The sequence below is a fragment of the Plecotus auritus genome, assembly GCF_963455305.1.
Source record: "Plecotus auritus genome assembly, chromosome: 13".
Classification (NCBI taxonomy): Eukaryota; Metazoa; Chordata; class Mammalia; order Chiroptera; family Vespertilionidae; genus Plecotus; species Plecotus auritus.
This window is the reverse complement of record NC_137779.1, coordinates 6607287-6633527: the sequence shown is the minus strand read 5'-3', so window position 1 is coordinate 6633527 and position 26241 is coordinate 6607287. Positions and strand designations below refer to the sequence as shown.

At 46.3% G+C, this 26241-nt stretch overlaps 1 protein-coding gene across 2 annotated transcripts in view; it reads left to right on the top strand.

Annotated features, from left to right (window-relative positions):
* Positions 1-710: 710 nt before the first annotated feature.
* Positions 711-26241, top strand: part of TMEM233 (transmembrane protein 233) — a 37034-nt gene continuing 11503 nt past the window's right edge. The window contains exons 1-2 of one of the 2 annotated variants that reach the window (XM_080649962.1): positions 711-1075; positions 26017-26153. In XM_080649962.1, coding sequence (XP_080506088.1) covers positions 890-1075; positions 26017-26153 — 323 coding nt within the window. In that variant the 5' untranslated portion in view covers positions 711-889. The remainder of the gene's footprint in view (positions 1076-26016; positions 26154-26241) is intronic. The other variant, XR_013959535.1, reaches the window with a different exon arrangement.

The following is a 26241-nucleotide window of genomic DNA, read 5'->3' as shown; positions in this document are numbered from 1 at the left end:
GCTGTCTTCACCCTAGTTCCCAAAGTGGATCCCCTCCCCTTCTCCCCATCCCAGGTGTCCGCCTGGGCTGTTTGCACCAGCCAGATCCACCTGCTGGTCTGTAGCTGGGAAAGATGAGAGAAGGGTTCCTTGTTTCCACACCTGGACAGAGTGGAGGGCAGTGTCCACTGCCTGGCTAGCCTCAGCTCCAGTCTCCAGAGGTCCCTGCACAGCATGGAAAGGGCTGGGCCCAACCTGGGCACCTGTTCCCTGGCCCCTGTGGGGACAATTCCTGGGGCTCAATGTTCAAGGTCTGAGGAGAAGAAGGGATTGGGGCAGGGGAGCCCCCGGAACCGGACAGTAAATGGAAGGGAGGAGGGAGTAGTCACTGTGTGGCCAACTGGGTATGGGTGGGTCACCGCTAGTCCTGCTTAAACGCAATCCAATTCGCCGCTTGAAAAAGGGCACAGTTCGCCTACGGCCTGACCCAGGAGCTGGCAGTCTGCAATTTAAAGGGGCTCTGCTTCCTGCTCCCCTGAAACTCCTTTTCATCCCGGACTTCTCACAGGGAGTCTGTGCGTCTTCAGAGAGGCTCTGGGTGTGTCGTCAAGGAGTGTCTTTCCCTGTGTCTCAGGCTGGCAGGCTCCCCCCACACCCCCATCCCCCAGCCTCCCTGTCCCCTCCCCTCACTTCTTGCTCCCTCCCTTCCTCCTGCTTGTGCCTAGACTCTTGGCCCTGGTCCCTGAGCCGGGGAAGGCGGGTGCCCGCGCGGAGGACGCAGAAGAGGTGAGGTCACGTCTCCCGAGAGCCTCGCTCCGCTGGCTTTTCAGAGGCTCGCCGGGAGCCGGGGCCAGAACCCCAGACCACGCCGACGAGTGCTCCTCTGCCCGCCCGCGCCGCCGCCTCGCTCATGTCTCAGTACGCGCCCAAATCGGACTTCAAGACGGCTTTGGACAGCAGTCCCGAGGCCAACACTGAGGATGACAAGACCGAGGAGGACGCGCCCATGCCCAAGAACTACCTGTGGCTCACCATCGTCTCGTGCTTCTGCCCCGCGTACCCCATCAACATCGTGGCTTTCGTCTTCTCCATCATGGTGAGTTAGAACCCGGCGCGGCCAGGGAGGGGGCTTGGGCGGCGTTGCGGCCCTCCTGGGGGTGTTTGCCCACCCACCCCACCCCCGCACCACCTCCTCGCCTTCCTCGCGCTCTCAGAATTCTCGCCTCCTCTGCCTCCTTCTGGAGCTCAGCCCTGGCCAGGCCTCCCCAGGCTGGCTTTCCACTTCCTTCCGCACCCCGGGTGCACTCCCTCTCCAACCCGGGGCAAGTTCTGCGGCGGGTTTGGCGGCTTCTCTCCCAGCTCCGACATTTGTGGGCTCTCGTCGGGCCCTTCCCAGCCCGCTTTGCTAAGACCTCAAGTAGCGCACCTGGGCGGGCGACCGCACGCCGTGTCCCCCGCGCGCCGGCGCTCCCGCCCTCCCGCCCTCCCGCGTGCGGGACCGGCTCTCCCCGCGGAGAGGCCTTTTTCCCTTTGCTGCGCGCCGGACGCCGCGTCAGCCACACTCGGAGGGTTCCCAAGCGACTTCCGACGCCCTCTCCTTGACCCTGGACCCCACGCTTTGGTCGCCCTCTCTGGGCCAACAGTTCTTGCTTCTTCCTTCGCCAGCGCCCTCCCGCGGCGCTCCGCGCCCCCGGTGGCCCATCCCTCCAGCGCGCCCGCTCTCTCTGCAGGTCTTGCTTGGGAGCGCGCTCTCTTCTTAGGACGTCGTAGTTGTCCTGCGCTGCGCACGGGCCCTGTCCCCAAGGACTGCCGGGCGCCCCTCCACCGCTGTCCAGTACCCCGGGCGCTCCCGGGAGTGCATGGGGACTCCGCGCTCCGTGCAGCTCCGTGCGCCCTTTGCGTGTCTGCCTCCCAAATTGCACGCCTCTCCCGAGGGCCCACAGCGGGTGCTTTGAGTCCTCCGTTCCGGAGCCTCAGCCCTGGTAGGAACTCCCAAGCGAGCCCTAAGGAGGCCGACGAGCGCCGCGAGGTCCTCCTCGCCTTATTGACTGGAGCAACTGGTCAGGGGGTGGCGGCGGGGGGAGGTTCCGACCGGCACAGTCCCGGGACAACCCTAGCAATGAGCTCCCTCCCCCACCGGCCGCCACCTCTGCAGCTGGGCGACGGAACTCCCCAGCCACGGTCGGGGCGAGTCCCCACCCCCCACCCCCATTCCAGTCCATCCGCATTTGCCCATGGGTGGCACCATATTCGATTCGGGGTACCCACAGAGGCCTCACGTACGCCCGCAACTTGCCTTTTCCCAAGCCCGGTTTGCAGGCTCTGCAGCAACCTCCAAGCGCAGCTGCTCGACTTCCTGCTGCCGGGTTCAAACCTCAGCTCCACCACGTGCTGGCTGAGCGGTCCCCGGAAACCACGGCCTCTCTGCCTGTGAACTGGGAATAACCATAGCCACTGTTGAGGGGTTGTACTGAAGTAGTAATGGTAAAAACGTTTGAAAGTGTCCGCCAAGGTGCTTTTAGATCAGATGTCACTCCCTGAGGCCTTTGATCTGTTTAAAATCTAGCGCCCAAAGCTCTCAGCGCCCTTCCCTGCTGCTTTTTGCCCAAAGCACCTCATCCATCTGATAGATGATTTTCCTTACTAATATGCTTGCTGTCTTTGTCTCCCTCATGAGGGCAGGGATATTTGTCTGTTGTTTGTTGCTGTTTCATCACCTAGAATAGATTCTGGCAGGTGCTAGATGCTCAATATGTATGAAACGAATGCATGTTTGAATGAATGAATGAATGAATGAATGAATGAATGAGTGGTGTTAATGGACCACAATGCCTGCTTTTCCCCATACCAGAGCCCTGAAGCCACCTTATTAGGTTCCTTAGAACCCCAGCCAGTTTCCTTCCTTCCTTCCTCTCCCAGGATATCAGGTCTTGGGGGAGGAGGGGAGGAGCCGTTGCAGCAACGCTGGGGAGAATAGAGCTGCCAAATTCTCCAGACAGCAGTCGGCTCTCTGGCTGCTGCTGGTGCCCACACACTACCCTGGTTTATTAATGAATCAGCAGCCAATCTGCTTCTTTCCCAGTGCCCCACCCCCCATCCGAGATGAGCTAACACCACACTCCAGCCGGTGGTGACAGGTTGAATGCTAATGATGTCACTTGGTGTGTCCTGGGGGACAAGATGTGTACATGCTTTGAATAGACACCTTTTTTTCTGACACCTTCACCCCCACCCCACCCCAAGCCTTTTAAAAATAGTTTTATTGCAAGAGACCATTCTACTGCCAGAACACAGACCCTGGAGTCGGAAAGTTGACCCTGAGCAAGTTTTGTGCCTTCTCACAGCCTTGGTTTCCTCATCTAGAAAGTGGGACTGTTTTTAAGCTGAGCAAACCTGTGTAAGGATGAATCGAAATAAAGCTCCCCTGCCCCCTGCAATGATTGTCAGACAGATGGACAGATGGTGGAGCCTGGAAACATCATATGTCACATATGAAAATAAACAGAACATGAAGGAAGTAAAACCCAAATTCTAAAAAGAGTTTCCTACACCCTCCTCATTGCACTCCCTCTAAGGCACTAGAAGTGTCTTCCCACTGAAATAGTGCAGATCTGGGCTAGACACGTTTCCTGATAGAGACTTCAAAGTCCAAAGAAGCCAGAGGAAGAGGAAGGCTGTGCAGGAGGAAGGTGGCTGACCAACTCCGCCAGGTATGTACTTTCCTTAGGGCGTCTTGTGATGTTAAATCCTGGCCCTTTCCAAAGCTCCACCATCTGTAATTTGTGATAAATTCAGACAAGCCATTGCCCATGGAGGCATTTGGAAATCTGGGGGAGCAACTGTGGTGTCCCATTGATTTGGGGCACTCCTCCTGGCATTTGCTATAAATGACCAAGAGTTCTAATGTCCTGCAATGCTGGAGACTGTCCTCCCAATGAAGAATTGCCCTACCCCAAACATCAATAGCACCTAATATCAATAAATACTGTACAATAATGCAAATTGATAGAAACATAGACATATGGAAAATATCGACAAGGCTCAAAATAGCTAGTTCTCAGAACTGTAAAAAGAACCAACAATCTCAAAACAATATCTGTATTAAGCCAAGCCTGCAAAGCCTTCTATAAAATGACAAAGTTGGAGTAGGGGCTGGGGAATAATAAAACTATTATTATTATTATAACTCAGCTAGAACTCAGTAAGTACAGATAATGATGGTGATGATGGGCCTGGCTGGTGTGGCTCAGTGGTTGAGCATCTATCTATGAACCAGGAAGTCACTGATTCCTGGTCAGGGCACATGCCCAGGTTGCAGGCTCACTCCCCAGTAGGGGGCATGCAGGAAGTACCCAATCGATAATTATCTCTCATCATTGATGTTTCTCTCTCCCTCTCCCTTTCTCTCTCTGAAATCAATAAAAACTTATTTTTTAAAAAAATGACTGTCATTTTAAAAAAACTATATTGTAAAATATAGATCTGAGAAGTGTTCTTCAAGCTGTGGGTAGATACAACTAGTCTTTCTGAGGCTTGATTTTTCAACCCTGTAAAGTGAGGGCTGTGATGGAACCTATTCAGGTGCTGTTGTGGACCTTAAATGGTAAAAGTTAAATGTTTTCATTGCCTAGAACACAGCTAGAACTCACTATTTCCACTAGCCCTGTCCTGGGGGTTGTGAGGCGGGGCATACAATGTGCATCACAGCTTTTTGCATTGGAATGTTGGTGAGTGGAGCATTGCCAGTGGCAGGAACATGAAAGACTTTGCTTCTCCATGTATCAAACATCTATTTGTTGAAAGTGTACTTAACCTGTGATCAATTTCCGGGGCATATATCACCCGAATTTTCCCCAGACTGGGCCACTGCTAGCCCATGCATGTGAACTTGAAAGTGGCACCCCCTTCTCCACGCAGATACAGCCTGCACCAGGGCACACAGATGGGGAAGTGGAGCCCGGGCTGGTTGTCAGGCCTCACTCGTCATGCTCCCCGGTTATCTGGGTGCATTCCTGGTTACCTCTGTTTATTCCAAGTGAAAAGAGACTCAGAATTTATTTGGCTTTTGACCCTGGAGAAAGAATGTTTGTTCATACAACACGTTTACTGAGCACTTATTATGTGCCAGGCTCTATACTCCTTTACCTCTATCAAGGGGTAAATAGGATCAGCAAGGTCTCTGCCCTCGGCATCTGGAAGAAGAAAGGTTCCAGGCAAGTTGCAGAGTGTTGGAAAGTTTAGCTTCCACTCACCATCCATTGGTTTTATAGCTGGAATTTGCTACCTGACTCAAGAGACTGGAGTTGGGTCCATTCTTGATGCCATCTTTTGATATAATCATTTGCACAGTTGAACCAACTTGCTTACCCTAAGTCTGGATACAAATAGCCAAGGACTTTTTTTTTTTTAATATATCTTATTGCTTTTTTTTTACAGAGAGGAAGAGAGAGGGATAGAGAGTTAGAAACATCGATGAGAGAAACATTGATCAGCTGCCTCCTACACACCCCCTACTGGGGATGTGCCCACAACCAAGGTACATGCCCTTGACCGGAATCGAACCTGGGACCCTTCAGGTCGCAGGCCGACACTCTATCCACTGAGCCAAACCGGTTAGGGCTAGCCAAGGACTTTTGATTGGGTAATTTATAAGACTTCTCTCATCAGAATGTCTTCTTCCTCACACCTACAGAACCTGTCTAGAGACCAACCATTGAAGTTTAAAGCTTTTCCATTTTTTGCTATGTTTGTGACTTCGTGCAACTAGTCTTTCTGAGGCTTGATTTTTCAACCCTGTAAAGTGAGGGCTGTGATGGAACCTATTCAGGTGCTGTTGTGGACCTTAAATGGTAAAAGTTAAATGATTTCATTGCCTAGAACACAGCTAGAACTCAGCAAGTATTGATAATGATGGTGATGATGGGGGCGGAAGAGGAGCGGAGTATATTTTAAGGATGTTTTCCAATAGCAGTTTTTGTTTTTATTGAGACTTACAAAAGCAGTAACCAATAAACACGTCACCGTTCTAAATAACTTGCAGCCTAAAGGTAAATATGAATGCTAAACTGAGACACCTACAATAAACGAGGAAGACTTTTGGTGAAGCACGGAGTACTGAACACATCTGCTTCCTCCACTCCCTTCTGAAACCACTTTAAATGATAGTAAGTGAATTTAAAATGGTGCAAACACCCAAGGACAAATTAGGAGAACAAGAAAAGGGATGAGAGAGATGAAAAAAATGTTAGAAGATGGAAAATGGCTAGCTGAGTCTTGGCTAACTTTACAGAGTAAATAACACTGAAATCTAAATCCTGCAGAAGAAGGAGCCAGTGGGGAGGGGGGGAGAGGAGACAATTTGCCCTGCAAAACTCTAGGAAGGCTCAGAAATTGGAGGTATCACCTTTGAAGGTAGGCATAGAGGGTAGGGCTGAATAGAGAAGGAATCTTAGAAACTGTTTAAAAAGTCATTAAACTATCAGTGATCGTCTACCACTCCATGCATGGGCACCTGCTTCCTCGACAACCCCTATAGAAGAGGGGAAATCTGCACTCTGGTGAGATTAATCAGAATGCCTGCAGACACCAGACTCAGCAGAGAGTAACGTTAAGGGGCTGCGCTGCCAGCGGGGTTAATGGGAAGTCTGCGTATTGAACAAGGAAGCTCTACCCCTGCCCCTACTTGACACCCTTACCCTGGCATCCAGGTGGGAGACTGGAGAATTTCTCTCCAAGGATGTTACCATCCAAAAGAAAAAACCTACAGATACAAACATTTAGGAGTTCTCCAGAGAAGTGATGGCACCCCCACCCAGGCACCCCAGGATGACCACCCATTGACAAGCCTCATCCTCAAGAAGTTTTGCAGCCCAGCTGGTGTGGCCCAGTGGTTGAGCCTCAGCTTATGAACCAGGAGGTCATGGTTGGATTCCCAGTCAGGGTACATGCTCGGGTTGCAGGCTCAGTCCCCAGTAGAGGGCAGCCAATCAATGATTCTCTCTCATCATTGATGTTTTGTCTTTCTCTCCCTCTCCCTCTCTGAAATCAATAAAAATATCCCTTTTTTATTGTTTAAAGTATTACAAATAGTAGTACATATGTCTCCTTCCCCCCCCCCCATTGACCTTCCCCCAGCCTCTCCTACCCCCCCCCCCCCCCGGCACATGCCCTCACCGCCCCCCCCCCCCACCAGTGTCTTGAGTCCATTGGTTACGCTTATTTGCATGCATACAAGTCCTTTGGTTGATCTCTTACCTCCCCACCCCCTGCTCCCCAGCCTTCCCGCTGTAATTTAAAAGAAGTTTTCCAACATCTCATTTTCAAATATGAAGAGGCTGTCAAAGATTAGCATACATTTGTGAAGTTCTTCTAAATTCAGAGCCTGTGGTTTACAAAGGAAGTGTAAGGAAATTAATAATGCGAGAAGAAGAAGAAAATGGCAAGCATGGATGATTAACATCCTTTGAGAAATAAGAAAGTGTGTGTGTTACAAAACAGGAACAAGTTAGAAAAAATAAAACTATTGGAGAAGCAAAACAGAGTTCTTGGGATTTAAAAATATGAGGGTAGAGATAGAGAAAGAAAGGAGAAGTGGCAAGTTGAGGGACCATCAAGGAAGTAATACAAATGTTTGATGAATGGCTACAGAGCCCTAAGCTGGCTCCTACTTCTCTGAGAATTTCCCCTTTCCCACCTGTGTCCTGCATTTCTGATCAACTTTTTTGGAAAATACCCAGCAGACCCAGGCTCATGCCAGGGTCACTGAGAGGTTGACCAAAGTTTAGTTCCCAAGGGCAATTTTCCTGGTTAATCCTCACACAGCACACCAGTGGCTCCACGTGTGGAAATTGGTGCTATTCTCAATTGGCTAGTCCAGGGCATGAGTATTTTTCAATTAAAAACCATTCACCCAGAAGTGTGATGCCTTCCAAGTGTGCGCCTGAACATAGCGGAAAACCTCCAGTTCTGCAAGTTCAGGAATGAAGCCAGACCTTCCAAAACAGTGCTTCTCACACACTGTTTCTGCCTGATGTTAACAAGTTTTAACAAAAGGGGGACAGAAAACAGGGGGATGAAACTGGGAAGTCAAATGCCAGTTGAGTAAAAGCGAACTGTCTGCTTTCCCGTGGGGTTTCTCGGAGCCTTTGGTCAACCACTCGCCTTGGAACAGTAAACCTGGGGCATTTACCAAGCACGCTGCCCAGGGTCCTTTGACCTAAGGCAAATGTGCCAAAGAACACACTTGGGGAAATACTGTTCTTAATGACTCCTTGGTCCTCACTTTTAATGAGCTGAGTTTTTGTTGACATGGGAATATTGTGGGGTGTTCCACCCTAACACTCTTGCCTTGTAGACCCCTCTCTCCCCTTTTCTTCCAGCATAGGTGTTTTTAATAGGTCCCTCTCGCCATATTTTGCTGTTATTCCTCCCTCATTCTCTTTTACCTATAGAAATCCAGGAATTTGTCTTTCTGTTTCCTTTACCCTTTATATCATATCACCTATTCCCCAAAGTGAAGGAGACCTCCTGTACTAAACGCCCTCTACTGATAACTTCATTTGTTCATTGTTCAAGGCAATTTTGATAGTATGGCATTGCCAGTAGTAGTAGTAGTAGTAGTAGTAGTAGTATTGCATTTGCCTATATGCCTTTACTTCTCAAAGCATTTTCACACAATTTCACTTGTTCCTCCAAAACCCCAGCAAGAAAGCTGTTCGCCCATTTATTCATGAAAAAAAGTGGCACTCGGGGACAGAATCAAACATGACAGTCCCACCATGGAGTTTACAGGCCACCCTCCAGGGGTACTACCATCAGCCCACTATGCTCTGCCTTTTGATAGGAATGCAGCCATGATGCTCTGAAAGCACTCTTCTGTAGTAGACCTGCCCCATCAATATAAGAAGCCTCATACAGTACTCTCAAGCAAGCCTGGCAGAATTCCTCTCAGGCTTTTGGCTTTAGTGATAGGCCACAGGACAATTTTTACTTTGTCCTTGAAGATACTTATGGAGAAAAACAGCCCAGAAGCCCAAGAAAGAGAGAGACAAGCATGAATGAATGAAAGGTGATGACGAGGAAAATGCACCTTGTGATGTGCAAGCCCAGGCTGCGAATTCCCAGCACTACCTTCGGCACAGAAATCAGGAGCAAGCAAAATCTAAACAAGGAATGCCGAAGTCATCTGCAAGCTCAGTTGTTACTACCAAATATTTACTAAGTGCCCACATCCATCAAGCTATTTTGAGGAAGCCTGCTATCTAGGAGTTTGGGAAGTAAGACAATATTGATCTACATAAAGAGATTCCTTATAGCTGGACTGTGTTCAGGCACTGATGGGCGCCTACACAGGTGTGTGAGTGTGTGAGTGTGTGTGTGTGTGTGTGTGAGAGAGAGAGAAAGGGAGAGAACCAGAAGCAGAAACAGGCAGAGAGGGACACACACACACTGAGAAAGAGAGAAAGGGATGTACCAGAGATAAAGGGATGATAAAAATGAAGATGACTTTGAAAGAGATGTTTTGAAGAAAAGGGAACACATGCTAAAATTAGGATTTCGGTATTGACAACTCAATAGATCAAAATATTGGCAATAGCAAACAAAAATTTAAACTACCAGAAATAAACATGCAAGATCTATACGGAGAAAGCTTCACCAAGAGATTAAAAATTTGTTTAAATTAACTAAATGGAAAGACATAACATTACATATTCGATGCTCACCCCAACATTAATTATGAAGTGAATTATAAAATGAGTTAAAAAACATGAAGCATGGTACCCAGCACAAAGTAACTGCTTAATTAATATTTGTTGTTCTTGTTGTGGTTTAAATGTGAAAAATTAGAGATGAATATAAAACATTGATTCCAACACAACATTGATTTTCTCATCTGTAAGTTGAAAACAGTACCATCTATTTCCAGGGGACTGTCATGTCATTCAATGGGATAATATATGCAAAGTACTTGATAAAACTTGGCTATTATAATTTCAAATTTTACTATAACTTTTTAGTATTTTCAAATTTTTATATAATAAATGATTAGATCTCATTTCTATCAGAAATAAAGATTTTTTCCGAAGATGATAAAAAGGAAAAAAAATCTTTAGAAGGAAGGGGTTAGTAAATAAGTGAATTTTTTTCCATCTCAAGGGTAATTCTTGCTCTAACTCATGTTCTTATTGAGCTGAAATGCTCAGCTCTATAGTTAAAACAAATGCTGTTTTATTCTGATGTTTTGTTCTAGTCCTAAAAATCTTTAAGAATAGAGGAACTGAGAAACCAAGATGGCGGCATAAGTAGACACCTAAACTGCTGCCTCACACAACCACTTCAAAACTACAACTAAAAGACAAAACAGACATCATCCAGAACCACAGGAAGGCTGGCTGAGTGGAAATTCTACAACTAGAAGGAAAGAGAAAAGCACACTGAGACTCAGAAGAGCTGCAGGAGGCAGAGGTACTGAGACGCGCGTGCTGAGAGGACTGGCAACTGAGTGCGTGGCTGGCTTTCTCAAGCGGGAGGGAGAAAAAAGCTCCCAATTGCGCTGAACTCCAGTTCTGGGCAAGACTCTGGAGACCCAGAATCATACGGGGTGAAACTGGACTGTCAGGAAAGAGAAAAGCACACTGAGACTCAGAGGAACTGCAAAAGGCAGAGGTTCTGAGGCATGCACGCACGGAGAGGGCGGGCAACTGAGTACACGGCTGGCTTTCTCAAGCAGCAGGGAAACAAAAGCTCCCAACTGCACTGAACTCCAGTTCCGGGCGAGACTCTGGGGACTCAGACTCATTTGGGGAGAAACTGGACTGTCTGGAAGCAGGAAGAACTTGAGGGCGGCTTTCTCTCAGAGGTGCTTGCAGCAATTACCATGGGACACTGAGAAATAGGGGCCTATTAGGGCAGGGCTGATGGGAAACCAATGCAGTCTGCTCCACCCTAAGACTCCGCCCCATCCAAGCTGAGCGCAGAGGCTTTTGCAAGTCTTGTCTCATTAGGGTGTCTCCAGCACAGAAGTTCTCCCAGCGTAGACACAGCTGATCCTCACAGCCAATTGGCCTGGAGGTCAATTCCTCCCAGTGACACCAACAACAATCAAGGCTTAACTACAACAAGACTGTGCACACAGCCCACAAAGGGGTGCACCAAGAGTGTCCACCTCAGGTAACTGGGGAGGCTGAGCCACTGGTCCCTATAGGACACCCAGCACACAAAGCCACTCTATCAAATCAGGGAAGCAGCCAAAATGCAGAGACAAAGAAACAGATCACAAATGAAAGAAATGGAGGAAAGCAAATGACTGGATATAGAGTTCAAAACCACGGTTATAAGGGTTTTCAAGAATTTTCTAGAAAAGGCTGATAAATTTAGTGAGACCCTCGAGGATATGAAAAAGGACCAACTAGAAATTAAGCATACACTGACTGAAATAAAAAATATTATACAGAGATCTAACAGCAGACTAGAGGATCGCAAGAATCAAGTCAAAGGTTTGAAATACAAAGAAGCAAAAAACACTCATCCAGAAAAGCAAAAAGAAAAAAGAATCCAAAAATATGAAGATAGTGTAAGGAGCATCCGGGACAACTTCAAGCGTACCAACATCCAAATTATGGGGGTGCCAGAAGAAGAGAGAGAGCAAGATACTGAAAACCTATTTGAAGAAATAATGACAGAAAACTTCCCCCACCTGGTGAAAGAAATAGACTTACAAGTCCAGGAAGCGCAGAGAACCTCAAACAAAAGGAATCCAAAGAGGACCACACCAAGACCCATCATAATTTAAATGCCAAGAGCAAAAGACAAAGAGTGAATATTAAAAGCAGCAAGAGAAAAACAGTTAGTTACCTACAAGGGAGCACCCATATGACTGTCAGCTGATTTCTCAACAGAAATTATGCAGGCCAGAAGGGAGTGGCAAGAAATATTCAAAGTGATGAATAGTAAGAACCTACAACCAAGATTACTCTACTCAGCAAAGCTATCATTCAGAATTGAAGGTCAGATAAAGAACTTCTCAGATAAGAAAAAGCTAAAGGAGTTCATCACCACCAAACCAGTATTATATGAAATGCTGAAAGGTATTCTTTAAGAAGAGGATGAAGCCGAAACCGGTTTGGCTCAGTGGATAGAGCGTCGGCTTGCGGACTGAAGGGTCCCAGGTTCGATTCCGGTCAAGGGCATGTACCTTGGTTGCGGGCACATCCTCAGTGGGAGGTGTGCAGGAGGCAGCTGATCGATGTTTCTCTCTCATCGATGTTTCTAGCTCTCTATCCCTTTCCCTTCCTCTCTGTGAAATATCAATAAAATATATTTTAAAAAAAAAAGAAGAGGATGAAGAAGGTAAAGATAAAAATTATGAACAGCAAATACATATCTATCAACAAGTGAATCTAAAAATCAAGTGAATAAAAAAATCTGATGAACAGAATGAACTGGTGAATATAATAGAATCAGGAGCATAGAAAGGGAGTGGACTGACAATTCTTGGGGGGAAAGGGGTATGAGGGGTGTGGGAAGAGACTGGACAAAAATCGTACACCTATGGATGAGGACAGTGTGGGGGAGGGGCGGTAAAGGCAGAGGGTGGGGTGGGAACCGGGTAGAGGGGAGCTATGGGGGGAAAAAGAGGAACAATTGTAATAATATGAACAATAATGATTTATTAAATTTAAAAAAAAAGAATAGAGAAATTGCAGCTTAGTACTGTTCCTGCCACAAAGTAAATGCTTGAAAAATGTCACTTTAAATACTCACTTTTACTGGGTTTTTAACCTAAGCAGAAGCTTACCTCCACTAATATAAGTCCACTTTTTTTAAATTAATATACAACTGACATGTAATTTTGTGTATGTTTTTAAGGCATACAACATGTTAATTTTATACATATGTATTGCAATAACTTTGCCATTGTTACGTTAGCTAACACCTCTCTTATGTCACATGAGAATAATTTTGTGTTGGGAATAATTAAGATCTAGTCTGGAGGAGAAACCAAGATGGTGGCATAGGTAAACACCTGAACTTGCTGCTGTGCACAACAACTTCAAAACTACAAATAAAAGACAAAACGGATATCATCCAGAACCACAGGAAGGCTGGCTGAGTGGAAATTCTACAATTAAAAGGAAAGAGAAAAGCACACTGAGACTCCGAGGAGGTGTGGAGGTGCAGAAGTGAAGTGCAGAGGCACGGAAGCACGTGGAAAGGGGCTAGCAACTGAGTACGCTGTTGTCTTTTTCAATCGGGAGGGAGACACAAGCTCCCCACTGCTCTGAACTCCAGTTCCGGGAGAGACTCTGGGGACCCAGACTTATATGGGGAGAAACTGGACTGTCTGGCATCGGGCTGGAACACGAGGGCGGCTTTCTCTCAGAGGTGCTTGCAGCAATCATTGTTCCTGCATGGTGCCACAGGACACAGAGACCCAGGGACCTCTTCGGGGCAGGGCTGATGGTCAGCCATTGCTGTTTGCTCCGCCCAGGTGATTCCCTGAGACCGCACCCAACCCAATTTACAACCCCACCCAAGCTGTGCCACAGCAGGGGCTTTTGCATATGAATGGTCTGGCCCTTTGCAATCTAAAACCTAACATACTGCAGCTGGGTCAGAGAGCCCCAGAGCCTCCAAAAGAAGGCCCAAGGCTCAACAGCAGCTTACACTGCTTCACAGCTGGGCCTCATCTGGGCACCTCCAAACCCCAGACAAAAAAGAGGAATCTGCAGATCTCTCCGTAGCTCCTGCTGGGTGGCCTCAGGCAGTGGCTGACTTTGCACCTCCTTGGAGATCCAAGAGCCAGTGGACCCAGTGGTCAGAGTGAGATCATCCAGATTACAACTCTTCAGAGCCATAAGAGACACACTCAGGGGGCAGACTCAATGAGCGCCAAAGCCCTACTGAAGCAAGTCTCGTCCCATAAGGGTGTCTTCAGCACAGAAGTTCTCCCATTGTAGACACAACTGATCTTCACAGCCAATTGGCCTGGAGGTCAATTCCTCCCAGTGATACCAACAACAATCAAGGCTTAACTACAACAAACTGTGCACACAGCCCACAAAGAGGTGCACCACGAGTGTAATTAGGGAGGCTGAGCCACTGGGCCCTATAGGACACCTAGCGCACAAAGCCACTTTATCAACACAGGGAAGCAGCCAAAATGTGGAGACAAAGAAACAGGTCACAAATTAAAGAAATGGAGGAAAGCAAATGACTGGATATAGAGTTCAAAACCACGGTTATAAGGTTACTCAAGCATCTTCTAAAAACCTCCAAGAAATTTAGTGAGACCCTCAAGGATATGAAAAAGGACCAACTAGAAATTAAGCATACGCTGACTGAAATAAAGAATAATATACAGAGATCCAACAGCAGACTAGAAGATCCCAAGAATCAAGTCAAAGATTTGAAATACGAAGAAGCAAAAACACCCAACTGGAAAAGAAAAAAGAACCCAAAAATATGAAGATAGTGTAAGGAGCCTCTGAGACAACCTCAAGCGTACCAACATACGAATTATGGGGGTGCCAGATAGAGAGAGCAAAATATTGAAAACCTGTTTGAAGAAATAATGAGAGAAAACTTCCCCTACCTGATGAAAGAAATAGACTTACAAGTCCAGGAAGCGCAGAGAACCCCAAACAAAAGGAATCCAAAGAGGACCACATCAAGACACATCATAATTAAAATGCCAAGGGCAAAAGACAAAGAGAGAATCTTAAAAGCAGCAAGAGAAAAACAGTTAGTTACCTACAAGGGAGTACCCATATGACTGCCAGCTGATTTCTCAACAGAAACTATGCAGGCCAGAAGGGAGTGGCAAGAAATATTCAAAGTGATGAATAGCAAGAACCTACAACCAAGATTACTCTACCCAGCAAAGCTATCATTTAGAATTGAAGGTCAGATAAAGAGCTTCTCAGATAAGAAAAAGCTAAAGGAGTTCATCACTGCCAAACCAGAGTTATATGAAATGCTGAAGGGTATTCTTTAAGAAGAGGAAGAAGAAAAAGGTAAAGATAAAAATTATGAACAACAAAGTGACAACAAATACATATCTATCAACAAGTGAATCTAAAAATCAAGTGAATAAAAAATCTGATGAACAGAATAAACTGGTGAATATAATAGAATCAGGGGCATAGAAAGGGAGTGGACTGACAATTCTCAGGGGGAAGGGGGCGTAGGAGGTGCGGGAAGAGACTGGACAAAAATCATACACCTATGGATGAGGGCAGTGGGAGGTGGGTAGGGACAGAGGGTGGGTGGGAACCGGTGGAGGGGAGCTAAGGGGGGAAAAAGAGGAACAATTGTAATAATCTGAACAATAAAGATTTATTTAAAAAAAAGATCTAGTCTGTTAGATCTTTGATGTTTAGAAGTCTGAGGTTTATACTGCAGCACTGTTGACTATAATCACTGTGCTGGGCGTTGGTCTCCAGGATATTTATCTACTAGGTGCAAGTCTGTATCCTTAGCCAGCATCTCCCCAATTCTTCTATTCCCCAGCCCCAGGTAAGCAGCACTCTATTCTGTTTTTACAAATTTGACTTTTTAGATGTCACCTATAAGTGATACCATACAGAATTTGTCGTTTTCTGTCTGACTTGTCTTTCTTAGCATAATGTCCTCAAGGTCCATCCATGTTGATACACATGGCAGGATTTCCTCCTTTCTCGTGGCTGAATAATATTCTGTGTGTTGGTGGGGAGAGTGTGTGTGGTGTGACAACTTCTTTATCCATTCATCCACTGTTGCATCCATATCTTGGCTATTATAAGTGATAAACATGAGGGTGTATATGTCTCTTCAAGATCTGTTTTCATTTCCTTTGGCTATATACCCAGAAGTGGAATTGCTGGATTATGTGGTAGTACTATTTTTTATTTTTTAAGGAAGCTCCATACTGTTTTCCATAGTTAAGCCCACTTTTTTGTTCTGTCTCTCAACCCCATAGAGGACACCTGAGGCTCCTGAGTTAAGTTCTTCATGCTTTTGAAGGACATGTGGCTCATAATATTTTCCCTTGAGCCACACTATCTCCTCGGTGAGTATCTACCAACAGACAGACACTGGAGAGAACGTCTCCATCACTTCAAACACCCCGTGAGCCCCCCAAAAATCACATATGTGTTGTACTGTGGTAAATTCCAAGGCCCATTTTCAATGAGAAGGGAAATGGAAGAGGCAGGGAGTGAAGCGAGTAGACATCAGTTTGCAAGACCAATGACAGAGAAAGCTTGAGTCACCAGCCTTCTCTTCCACATATGGCCACCCTGCCTCCTGCCACCATTGGATGGCAGTTACTCTGAAGTTCAAAGAGAAAAGCTGGAGCAGGGATTCAGATTAGGGAGGAGAGCTTTAAGCCAACACAAAGAAACAGCACCTGGGAAACGTTCTGCCGCCGTTTCTCAAGGGCAGAAAACAGGGAGGAAGGGTTCTCTCACATTCATTCACTCAACCATTTCTGAACACTTGCTACGTGCCTGGCACTATGGTGATCCTGTAGATAAATGCCAGCTTTACACAGCTGACATTTGGGGCACCTGTGAGCTAACTGGTTCTCAGTTAGAAGCAGCCTGCCTGTTGGGTCAATGGGTTAACCACTCTTCTCCCTCTCAAGAATCCTGAACCCAATAAGAAATGAGACACGGAACCAACAGATGCGCTCTTTGGGGAATGAACCATAGCCAAAAGGTTCATTCTCTCCTGAAACTGGGCAGACTTGCCCACACTTCCATGGGCAGCACAGGACAACCACAGCCTTCCCCTGCTTGTCCAACGAGGCTGGTCCCAGCTCACTGCAAACTTACGTATGAATGGAGGAAGACACACCAGACACGGGTCAGCACATAAATAAGATTGTTTCAGAGAGTGATGAGCACATGAAAAGAATAAACAGGTACGTATTAGAGAGGCCTAGTGGGGGCAGGTGGTGGAGAAGAGATCCTACTTTAGAAACCTGATTGGCAAAGGATGAAGCCAGCCATCAGAAGATAGGAGCAGAGCCGGGACATGCAAAGGCCCTGAGGTGGAATAAGCTTGCTGTGTTCTAGAGCCATATGCTATGACATCTATGTCATCTACTTAAAATGAATTTCATTGCCCAGGAAGGAAGCCCAGAACAAGGCCACAAACTAGAGATCTAGGGCTGTTACCCAGTGGAGTGTCACATAGGAGCTCTTAACAAACCATTACTTTTGCCCTGGTCTCGAGCCAACCTGCTATCCTATTTAGCACAGCTCCTTGGTTTACTTTTACTTCAGCCCTCATTCCAAACTAGAACGATTACTCCAAGCTAATGTGGTCACTGCAGAGGCAGGATCTATTTTTGTCTTCGTCCCAGTTTCCCTGGGCATGAATGACCTGTGAGTGTACACGGGGCTTAGGTTAATAAACAATAGCCCAGGTTTCACTGGTTCTCATCCCTCCCTGCTAAGGCAACTCCTGGCACAATTCCTTTCTGTATTTCTAGGAGGTATTTCTCACATGCTCACACCAAAGTCTCATCTGCTAACGTCAGCACCGCAGGGCCTGGCTGCTGCTTCCGATGGGCACTGAGGTATCCCAGGCAGCCCCGCCATCGTCTCTTGCTTAGACCCCATCGACTTCTTTGGGCTCCACCACTGGCCCACTGGGGCCCTCAAGGTGCAAAAGCTCTGTCGCTGGGTCTTGCTTCTCTTTCCTTCTCTCTCTCTCTCTCTCTCTCTCTGTCTCTGTCTCTCTCTCTCTCTTTCTCTCCTCTCTCTCTCTCTCTCGCTCCCCTCTTTCCCTCCCTCCTACATTTCAGTTACATTGGGTTTTGAGTGCCTTCAACTAAAACAAATTCTTTCCCACATCTGGACTTTCACACTTGCTGTTCTCTCTGCCAGGCATCTTCTTTTCCCTGTTTTTTGCAGGCCTGCTCCTTCTCAAGTCTTCAGGTCTCAGCCCTCCTGCCCCCACTTCCGCCAGAGCTCCCTCACTCCACCCCATTCTTCTTGCCTTGATAATATTCTGTCCTCGTCTTGTTTATTTGCATGTTTGTTTGTTTTCCATCCTCACCAGAATATAAGCTCCATGAGGGCAGGCAGCATTGCTTGGCAGAGAATTGGTGTTCAATAAATAGTTTTTGAATGAAGGAATGAATGGCTGTCCAGGGCAGTAGTTCTCAATTCTTCTCAACCTGGGATCAGATTCAAAAAATGCCGATGCTGGAATCCTATCCCCAGAGATCCTGGTCCAATTGGTTTGGGATGGGGCTGGGCACAGGAATGGTTTTAAGCCCCTCGGGTCATTCTGAGGTTCAGCCAGGGCTGGAAGCCACCGACGCAGGGCAGTGTGAAAAGTATAACTTCGGAGAATTTCATCTCAGGTCTGCACCCGGAAGCCCCACCCCACAGGCAGCACTTCCTCATGCGGCACCACGTGGGATGCGGCAAGAGGGAAGGACGAAGCACTTTCCATCGTCCCTGGCTGGGACAGTGGAACAGCTTGCCCATTTGGTGTAAAGTGTTGCAAATGCCCAGTATGTCCTTCCTACCGGTGTTCATCCCCAGTGATGAGAATGAATGGGGTTGCTCTGGGTCGCTCCTTCTTGGCCATGTGGGTGCCGGGAGTGGCCTGGCCCTTCCAACAGGCAGCCAGGATCCTGGCTGCAGGGCCTCGCGACCCAGTCCTGCTGCTCCGTGCTGTAGCCTTCCTGTGCTTGGCGTAGAAACAGTCCTCATTTCTGGCTTCTGGCCAACTTGCCTTCAGTGGGTATTTAAGCATCGTGTGCCCATCCAGGGAAGGGGTGCACAAATGACATGCTTGAGATAGCCAGGTGTGTGGTCATGACGTCACTGGTATTTACTGCAGGAGAAAGAACTTGCCCGCTTTCCTGTCCAGATGTGGCCTTTGCTGGCTCGAGGCAACTGACCAAGCCCTGGGTTTTGTCATTACGATTATATTTTTCCAGTTAAGCCCAGGCCCAGAGGGAAGGGAAAAGACACTGCTGGGGACTCCTGAGTACCTTGTGAAATGTGTGGTGAGAGCCCATTTGTCCTCACTCTGAGAAAGGGTCACCTGCCTCTCAGAGGAGAATGAAAACTGGAAAGAAGCTAAAGTCCTTCTTTTTAACATACTTTGCACAATGAACAGGGACAGGAACTTGCCATTTAGCACCTTAACATGAGGGCGGTTGTGCAATCCAATTCCTAGGCTCCGTCTGAAGGAGAGGCACAAATGTGTACAAAAACGTATGAACAAGGATGTGCACCGCCAGTCTCTTTTGTACCTGCCACAGATGATAAATAACAAATGTCTATGGGTGAGGGGGACCATCTAAGTCACTACTACAAAGCCATTAGCAAGAACGAGACAATTACACTCACAACTTCTCTGTAAATTAGAAGCTGTTTGAAAACAAAAAGTTAGCCCCAAAATAGGGCCTGACAGATTAGGGCCCACCCCCCCCCAAGAACGCAAAGATGTGTAACATTAGAAAGTCTATTGATAGAACTCATTATTTTAAATCATAACTGGAGAGAGAAAGCAGGAATGAGATAGACCTGGAGGCACTGGTTTGGAAAGTTGCCCGCCCTCTATTAAGTGGGAAAAAGTGAGTTGTAGAACAAATATAGTGTGATAGTATTCATATTTTCAGAATAACGAGAAAAAGAAAACTAACAAAGAACTCTGAGTGTGTAAGTATAGAAACACATACACAGAGACACACTTTACCAAGCCAGCTGTGTGACTTGAACTTCTCTGTGCCTCAGTTTTCCCATCAGTAAAGCATCTGCCTCCTGGGTTGTTCTGAGGACTAATATCATCCCTGAATAGGATTTAACACTGTGCCTGGCACATAATAAATGCTCAGTAAATGTCATCATTATCATTATTATTTTGTCAAAGAAAGACTCAGAGGCTGAAACATTTAGAAAAGAAAAAAAGTTACATGAAATGCAAGCAACCAACTGCAAAACAACCAGCTAGCCAAATAAAAGGCCCAACCCAAGTATTTAAAGGAAACAAATACAAAATTGTCAAGGTTACCAAGTTTTACCTTAGTCTGTTCATGATAATTTAAATAAAAAAGCAAAACAGTATCTTTCTCAAAAGATTACAGTACCCACAAAGGAAGGGACTTATGTTTAATCGCAAAAGGGCGGGATGAACTTGTCTTTGCCAAGACGTATGGAAAATACTCAGTTGTAATGCTGGGGGTTGCGGGCTAGACAGACTGACCCAGTTATTCCTGGTTTATCTCGGGGTGCAAATTGCTGTTTCCTTCTCCTGACTGTGACACACACAATGTGCTTAGTCACACTGAAAGCAAGAGAAAGTGTCAGTTTTCCTTTCATATTATTCGTGGGAAGAAAAAAAATCTGGAAGCAAATGCAAACTATTAACAGTAGTTATCTCTGGGAAATAGGATTGGGAGATGAGTTTAGTAGTTACTGCATATGTTTCTATAGCGTTTGAATGCTTTACATGTTCACAAATCACATGGGTAGTTTGTAAAAGAATTAATGAGATCATTTAAATATCTAAGCCATCCCTTTTCTGTCTAGTTCTTCCACAATAGATGGGACAGTTTGCTTTCTAAGCTCATCAGGAAAAAATACACATAAACTGTGCACTTTTCTCTAAAATCCATCTCTACCACTTCAGTCCATAGCATCTACTGGGAGATGCTAGTATGCGATTCCAATCTGGAGGAATTACAGCCAGTGAATTGGGGAGGAGGCACCAGTCCCCTCCTACTTCACAGCTAGATTTCCACCCTAAAGCCCGAGACCCTCACAGTGACGGTTTTACAGTGAAATCTTACAGTTCCAGGGTATCCAACCTCATCCCTTCCCCCAGATCCTCATATGCACCCAGCAGATTTACCCATGGTCAGCCCCTTTCCCAAGAACCAGAGGAGAAAACGAATTCATAAGAACACTCGTGGGGAAAGAACAGTTCACAGTTGATACTGAAGGAGACTTTTCATCTATTCTTCAAGCCAGACATGGTCCCATTCCTGCAGCGACTCAACGTCTTCCTTATGAGCCCCAGAGAGATGGTGATTTGCAGAGAGGAGGGTCACAAACAAGAGGCCAGACTGGCAGCAGGTGATGGAAGGCTGGGCAGGATTTGGCCATGGCTTGCATTGCACCCAAATCCCCCTCGTCAGGCGACCTGAAACAAACAACTCAAGTGGCCCAGGGACCCCCACATGTAACCTGTGCTCATGGGCAGAGCCTACACACATAGATGTGGCACAGACTGGCTGTTCGCCCCACCTATGATTCTGATAAGTAGCCCAGATAATTCTGTTGCACTCCAAGGAGATCAAGATTTTTGAGGAAGAACAAGACAGGTAGTGACAATTCACAAGAAAAAAACTAACATTTATTGAGCATATACTATGTGCTCGGCCAATGCTAACCACTCTTCATGCATTAATTTATTATCCAAGGTGAAGAAGGTACTACTACTATTGTCCCCAATTTACAGATGAGAACACTAAGGCTTGGAAAGCAAATGCAAATGCTCTAATTCTCACAGCTAATAAGACTCTGGGTTTGAACTCAGATCACTCTGAGTTTAGAGCCCATGCTCTGTTACACTTCCTTGGGATAAATCTGAAGATGCTGAACATCATAACCTTGCGGGACATTAAGAATCATTGCCAAAGATTTTCAATCCTGAAAAGCTTAAAAAAAAAAAAAATACTGTGGCAACAACCCAGGTGTCCATCGATGTGTGAGTGGATAAACAATATGTGGTCTATACATACAATGAAATATAATTCAGCCTTAAAAAGAAAGGAAATTCTGACACTTTTTACAAATGGGTGAACCTTGAGGACATTATGCTAAATTAAATAAGCACACACAAAAATATTGTCTGATTCCATTTATATGAGGAACCCAGAGTAGTCAATTCTACAGAGACTGAAAGTAGAATGGTGGTTACTAGGATCTGGGGAAGGGTAGATTGGGGAGTTAGTGTTCAGTAGGTACAGAGTTTGAGTTTGAGATGATGGATGATGGTGATGGTTGCACAACGATGATAATGTACTTAATGCCACTAAATTGTAGACTCAAAAAGAGTTAAAATGGTACATTTTATGTTATATGTATTTCACCCCAATTTTTAAAATGTCTTTATTGATTTTTAGAGAGAGAGGAGGGGAGAAGGAGAGAGAGAGAAACATCGATCAGTTGCCTCCCACATGCACCAGGGACTGAGCCCACAACCTGCAACCTTTCAGTACACAGGATGATGCTCAACCAACTGAGCCACACTGGCCAGGGCCACAATTTTTTTTAATTGATGCCTGGTCCCCACACCAGTTATATCAGAATCTTTCCAGAATAGGGCCCAGCTATCTATCCTATATAATAAAGAGGTAACATGCAAATTGACCGTCACTCCTACACACAAGATGGCTGCCCCCATGTGGTCAAAGATGGCCGCCCCCATGTGGACACAAGATGGCCAGCAGAGGAGGGTAGTTGTGGGTGGTCAGGACAGCAGGGGAGGGCAGTTAGGAGTGACCGGGCCAGCAGAGGAGGGCAATTGGGGGCAACCAGGCCTGCAGGGGAGGGCAGTTGAGGGGGACCAGGGCTGCAGGGGAGGGCAGTTGGGGGCAACCAGGCCTGCAGGGGAGGGCAGTTGGGGGGGATCAGGCCTGTAGAAAAAGCCAGTTGGGGGCAACCAGGCCAGCAGGGGAGGGCAGTTAGGGGCAATCAGGCTGGCAGGGGAGGACAGTTAAGGGCGACCAGGCTGGCAGGGGAGAGCAGTTATAGGCAATCAGGCTGGCAGGGGAGCAGTTATGTGTCAATCAGGCTGGCAGGGGAGTGGTTAGGGGGTGATCAGGCTGGCAGGCAGAAGTGGTTAGGGGCAATCAGGCAGGCAGGCAGGCAAGTGGTTGGGAGCCAGCAGTCCTGGATATGGAGAGGGATATCAGATTGCCCGGTGGGATCGGGCCTAAACGGACAATCTGACATCCCTCGAGGGGTCCCAGATGGAGAGGATGCAGGCTGGGCTGAGAGACACACACACACCCGTGCATGAATTTTGTGCACCGGGCCTCTAGTTAAGATAATAATAATAACAACAACCAGGTATTTCTAATGAGCACCCAGGGTTGAGAACGCCAGGGTTCGGGATCTGGAAATCTGAAACTCACCATGCTGGCGATCCCTGGCGTCATGAGGCTCTGGCTCTCCCATTCCCACAAAGGGCTGAAAGCAAGTCCTTTTCATTGCCGAGTCCCCTGGCCTGTTGCTGACTAAGGTGGCCTGGATCCAAGAATTAATGGAAGCTTCCGAAAGCAGAAAGCCCTGTGGCATACTGGGTGTTTCTCTGGCTTGTAATTGACTGCATAATGCCTAACTCTCCCCCACTTAATAGTCCAAGACAGTGGTCGGCAAACTCATTAGTCAACAGAGCCAAATATCAACAGTACAACGATTGAAATTTCTTTTGAGAGCCAAATTTTTTAAACTTAAACTTCTTCTAACACCACTTCTTCAAAATGGACTTGCCCAGGCCATGGTATTTTGTGGAAGAGCCACACTTAAGGGGCCAAAGAGCTGCATGTGGCTCGAGAGCCGCAGTTTGCCCAGGAAGAGGAGTGATTATCACTCAAGTGCTGTGATTTCAGAATGAGGACGTGAGGTCCCCACTGAAATCTACAATTCACGTCACTGATGGAGTCCCTCTGTCTATAGATGCATGTGTCCGGTCTCTGGGCTGCCGCACAACTTTGGGGAGATTCTCACAATGGGAGTTATGATAGAGGCTTATTATAAGAGAGAGGAATGGCATTGGGCCTTCAGCTCAGCAGCAAGCATTCTCAGAGCACCCCCACTTTGCCTAGAACTGGGCTAGATTCTAACATGCCCTCAGTGAACCACATTCTGTAGGGAAACAGACATACTAGGTGTACCGGTTAATAATGCAGATTGTGTAATCAAAGAAAACACAATCATTTCAAGAGAAACATCAAACCTGCTTTATTCAAAGTAATGTCCATTGCTAGCTACACATTTCCCCCATCTTTCAGGTAATCTGTGGATACCGTCCCAATAGAACTTTTCTTGTTTTGAGGCAAACCACTCAGAGACCCAATTTTCCACTTCTTCGTACGTTTTGAAGTGCTGCTCAGAAAGTGCGTGTGCCATCGATCGAGACAAGTGGTAATCTGAAGGATCAAGGTCTGGTGAATACCGGGGGTGGGTTAATACTTCCCAGGCAAGGTCTTTTAACATGTCTTTAACTGGTTTTGAAGTGTATGATGGTGCGTCATCATGAAGCAAAATGTATTTGCTGTGTCTTCTGGCACATTCTGGTCATTTCACGATCAAAGCATGGTTCAAATTGATTATTTGTTGTCAATAGCAATCAGTATTAATGGTTTCACCTGGTTTTAGAAGCTCATAATACACCACACCTTCCTGATCCCACCAAATTCAGAGCATTGTCTTCCTTCTGAAGCAATTTGGCCTTGCAGTCGATGTTGATGATTGACCTGGATCAACCCATAATTTTGTGCGTTTGGGATTCTCAAAATAAATCCACTTTTCATCGCCAGTCACAATTCGATGCAAAAAAGACTTTCTTTCGTGCCATTGAAGCAACATTTTACTCATGACTTTTGGGTTTTCCATTTGTTTTTCGTTCAGTTGATGTGGCACCCATTTTCCTTCCTTTAAAATCTTTCCCATTGCTTGTAAACGATTGGAAATTGTTTGCTGGGCAACGTTTAATCTTTCTGCAAGTTGTTTTTGAGTTTGACACGCATCTTCATCCAATAATGCTGGTAATTGTTGGTCTTCAAACTTTTTCGGTTGACCTGGACATTCTTTGTCTTTCACATCGAAATCATCACTTTTAAAGTGTTTCAACCAGCGTTCACAAGTATCTTGAAATGGAGCATGTTCACCATAAGCTTCCCGAAGTATACAATAACTTTCAGCAGCACTTTTCTTCAAAATAAAATAATGAATTAAAACTTCCTGCAAATGCTTTTTGGCACGAAATTCGACATTTTTAAACGTAAAAATATATATGATGTTAACACCTTCAGCAAATTTGACATATGAAGTTTTGAAGCTTGTTGTCAATACAACAAAATAGCATACATATCAAATCGCATATATATCAACATATGTGTAACTCCATCTAGTGAAAAAAATCCGCATTGTTAACTGGCACACCTAGTATTCATTCAGCCAATATTTCTTGAGCTCCTACAATGGGCAGTATTTAAACTATTAACAAGTTTGGCAGTGGCACAGAATCAGACAGGATGCTCTGCTGGGCCCAGGGGTAACCCTTAAATTGCTGGATCGCAGTGAGGTCAGGGGGATTCAGGGGAGAGGCCAGGGTGGTTGGGACATTGGATGGGTAGCTGCTATTTACCAGCCAATACAGAAACATTTCAATATTTTAACAACTGGGAAGGCTGTATGAGTAGGTGCCAGGTGAATGAGTAGGTGCCAGCTTGACTTGGGCATAGAGGTGAACAGTTCAGCCCGAGTCCCTGACATCATGGGTCAACCTTCTAGTGCAGGAGTAGAGCTTTTTCCATCATAGAACAAATAAATATTTTAGCCCTTTTAGGCCTTAGGTCTCTGTCTCAGCTATCCAACACTGTCACTGTAGCACCAAAGCAGCCACCGACAAGAGTAAACAAATGAGTGTGGCTGTGTGCCAATAAAACTTTATTTACAAAACAGCAGGATGAAGGTGGCCCATGGACCACAGTTTGCAAACCCTTGTTCTAGCATCTTCTCCATGACAACTATTGCAGTGGGCACCTGAACAAAATAATGGTCTCTGCCCACATAGCACTTATACTCTAATGGGAGAGGCCAAATCAGTCATTTTAATGTGCTATGGTAAGATGGAAGTAATCAGGAAATTCAGAAGGGGAAGTTAGCCAGTCTGGGAGTTCAGGGAAGGCTTCCTGGAGGAGGTGGTTACGTGTTGCCTGCTCAGATCAGCCTGAGAAGCACATGTCTTTCCTTGTAGGTTGTCTGTCATCACTTGCTCTTCCCTTGTGTCCCCCAGTCTCTGAACAGCTACAACAATGGAGACGTGGAAGGATCCAGGCGGCTTGGGAGGAATGCCAAGTGGGTGGCCATCGCCTCCATCATTATCGGCCTTCTCATCATCGGTATTTCTTGTGCAGTTCACTTCGCAAGGAAGTAAGTAGGCTTTTTGGAATCCCTCCCAATGTAGAATAATGCCCATCGGGATCTGTTAGGCTGGGTTAGGTTATTCTCTGGTAACAAA